This window comes from Fukomys damarensis, unplaced genomic scaffold, assembly GCF_012274545.1.
Source record: "Fukomys damarensis isolate Sample0158 unplaced genomic scaffold, DMR_v1.0_HiC HiC_scaffold_18, whole genome shotgun sequence".
Classification (NCBI taxonomy): Eukaryota; Metazoa; Chordata; class Mammalia; order Rodentia; family Bathyergidae; genus Fukomys; species Fukomys damarensis.
The window spans coordinates 46,910,566-46,912,806 of NW_022900930.1; the positions used below are offsets into that span (position 1 = coordinate 46,910,566).

The 2,241-nt window shown below is 49.4% G+C and overlaps 2 protein-coding genes across 2 annotated transcripts in view; one reads left to right on the forward strand and one right to left on the reverse strand.

Annotated features, from left to right (window-relative positions):
* Positions 1-308, reverse strand: part of Trim35 (tripartite motif containing 35) — a 15,297-nt gene extending 14,989 nt beyond the window's left edge. The window contains exon 1 of the mRNA XM_010625114.3: positions 5-308. Coding sequence (XP_010623416.1) covers positions 5-178 — 174 coding nt within the window. The 5' untranslated portion in view covers positions 179-308. The remainder of the gene's footprint in view (positions 1-4) is intronic.
* A 129-nt stretch (positions 309-437) lies between these two features.
* Ptk2b (protein tyrosine kinase 2 beta) overlaps positions 438-2,241 on the forward strand; it is a 129,031-nt gene continuing 127,227 nt past the window's right edge. Inside the window, exon 1 of the mRNA XM_010623523.3 lies at positions 438-526. The gene's annotated coding sequence lies outside the window, so the exon portion shown is untranslated. The remainder of the gene's footprint in view (positions 527-2,241) is intronic.

Below are 2,241 nucleotides of genomic sequence, written 5' to 3' on the forward strand. Positions count from 1 at the left end.
ACACCGGGCAGGAGGGCGTCATCTGCACCTCCCAGCAGCGGCTCACGCACCCGCGGCAGAAGTTGTGGCCGCACTGCAGCGTCACCGCGTCACGGAAGGGGTCGAAGCAGACCGCGCAGAGAAGCTCCTCCTTGAAGGAGCCAGAGGGCCCGGGCAAAGCGACCGGGCTCAACTCCATAGCCACCGCGGCGGGGTCTTGCAACTTTCACTCCGGCCCCTCCCACCCTCTTGGCGGTTAGAAACCCAGAAGGGCGTCGCCGAGCCCCTTCCGGTCGGACCGCTGAGCGACGGCAGCGTTGGCCAATCGTGAGGGGCGTGCTGGAACAGTTCCGCCCCACTTCCGCTGATAGGCGCCGGGAAGAATCTTCTCTAGCGCGCCGTGGCCCTGTTGTCTCTGGACGGCCGTTCCGGCTTAAAGTGGAAGTGAAGTCTAGAAAACCTTTCCTTAACCAGGCCCTGGAAATTTCAGACCTGCGAGGTGGGAGAAAGCGGGTATCTTAACCTCCCCGTTCCGAGATAGTGGCAGGTTCGTAAGGCGCCGTTGGTGGCTTCACCCCTTAGAGCTGGTAATGGTTTCTCAGTGACGAGTCCCTCCAGCATTCGTTGTTTACGCGTTCTGGCCGCTCTTATTCTAGCCTGAGGGAAGCTCTTGAAGAAAAAGGGTGGTGACAGGAACTGGTTCTTGGCCTGTAGTGATAACTCACAATGTCAAGATCTAGTTCCTCGTGAGCAAAATGGCTGTAATACCTCTTATCTCCATGACACATTGAAGATTAGAGTGAAAAAAATATGGAAAATGCGCATGAAAGACAAGGCCCCATTAAAACAGAGATTAAGAATTTAAGCAAAGTTAGCTCAAGGAACTAGAAACACGCTGAACTCTTGCCACCAATGGTGAGCAGAATCTCTCCAGCTTTCCATTCCTGCTTTAGTGGGATTATTTTACAGCCTTCAGATGTAAGGTCGCTTCCACCTGCCGCTCTTCCAGCCCTGGTCTCTGCTAGGAGGAAACACATGTACCGTGCTCCTGCATATTTTGAGAGCAGAAGCACTTTCTGCCTTTTCCTGACTTTTTTTTTTTTTTTTTTTTTAATCAAGGATGTTTCTGAGGTGAACAGCTTTGGAATGTAGAAATAATGTCTCCCTCCAGGCAAAGGTCTGGGGGACTTACTCCCCGTTATCCTTTAACATTCTAGTTTCCTAGACTGAGTTTCTCTTCTGTAGTGCAACTTGTAGTATCCCTCATTACACAGGCATGTGGGAATTGAGGCTCAAGACGTTAGCTCCGTGGGTGCTGTGACTATCAGTAATAAATTGGCCTTCATTCTGTGACCCAGGAGTCTCGTGTCTTCCACCAGCATCAGTGAGTCTGAGGCTCACTACCTTGCGAGTAGGGTAAAATCTTGGAGCCTTTATAGTTCTTTATTCCTCCTTTCTTCAGATGAATATCACTAATTCTTACTGCTTTCAATGTTTCTCATATGTAACCATGGCCCTCCTGTTCAGTCACCTGGGGAGATTCCCTTTTCTTTTCCTTTTCTCATTGCTGAGACAAAATATTTGACACTCAGAAGAAGAAGACAGTTTGTAGAGATTTCGGTTCCTACGTCGTTGGCTGGCTCCAAGGCAGGGTGGCATGACAGAGGGGCGTCGCAGAGGAAAAACAGTTCGTGGCAGGCAGAAGGCAGCAAAGCAGTGAAATACCACACAGAAACAATAGACCCCAGCAGCCCTCTTTCTGTGCAGGCTGCTCACCCTTAGGGTGTAGCACTCACACCCAGGAAGGGCCTTCTCTTTATCCACTCCCAAAACTGTGACGTACTAATTAGTGGACTCATTTAGTAATCACACACCCTTGATCTGATACCAGCATCACATTCTAGATCCAGTCACCTCTGAAAAGCCCCATCTATGAGGGCATGAGGCTTTGAGGGGACAGCTAAACCGAAGTCATAACATTGTCCTTTCCTTTCTCAGAGTATCACTATGTAGTCTAGGCAGGCTTTAAACTCACTATGTACCCCAGGCTGATCTCAAACCCAGGGTGATCCTCCTGCCTCAGCCTCCCAAGTGCTGGGATTACAGATGCCACCATGCCCAGATTCTTGGGGAACCTTCTATCCAGATCTATTGATACCCTGTCTCAAAATTTTAAAAAGGGGAGAGGGGACTGGTGGTATAGATCAGTATAAAAGCCCTGGGTTTAATCCCAAGTACTGCAAAAAAAAAAAAAAAAAAAAA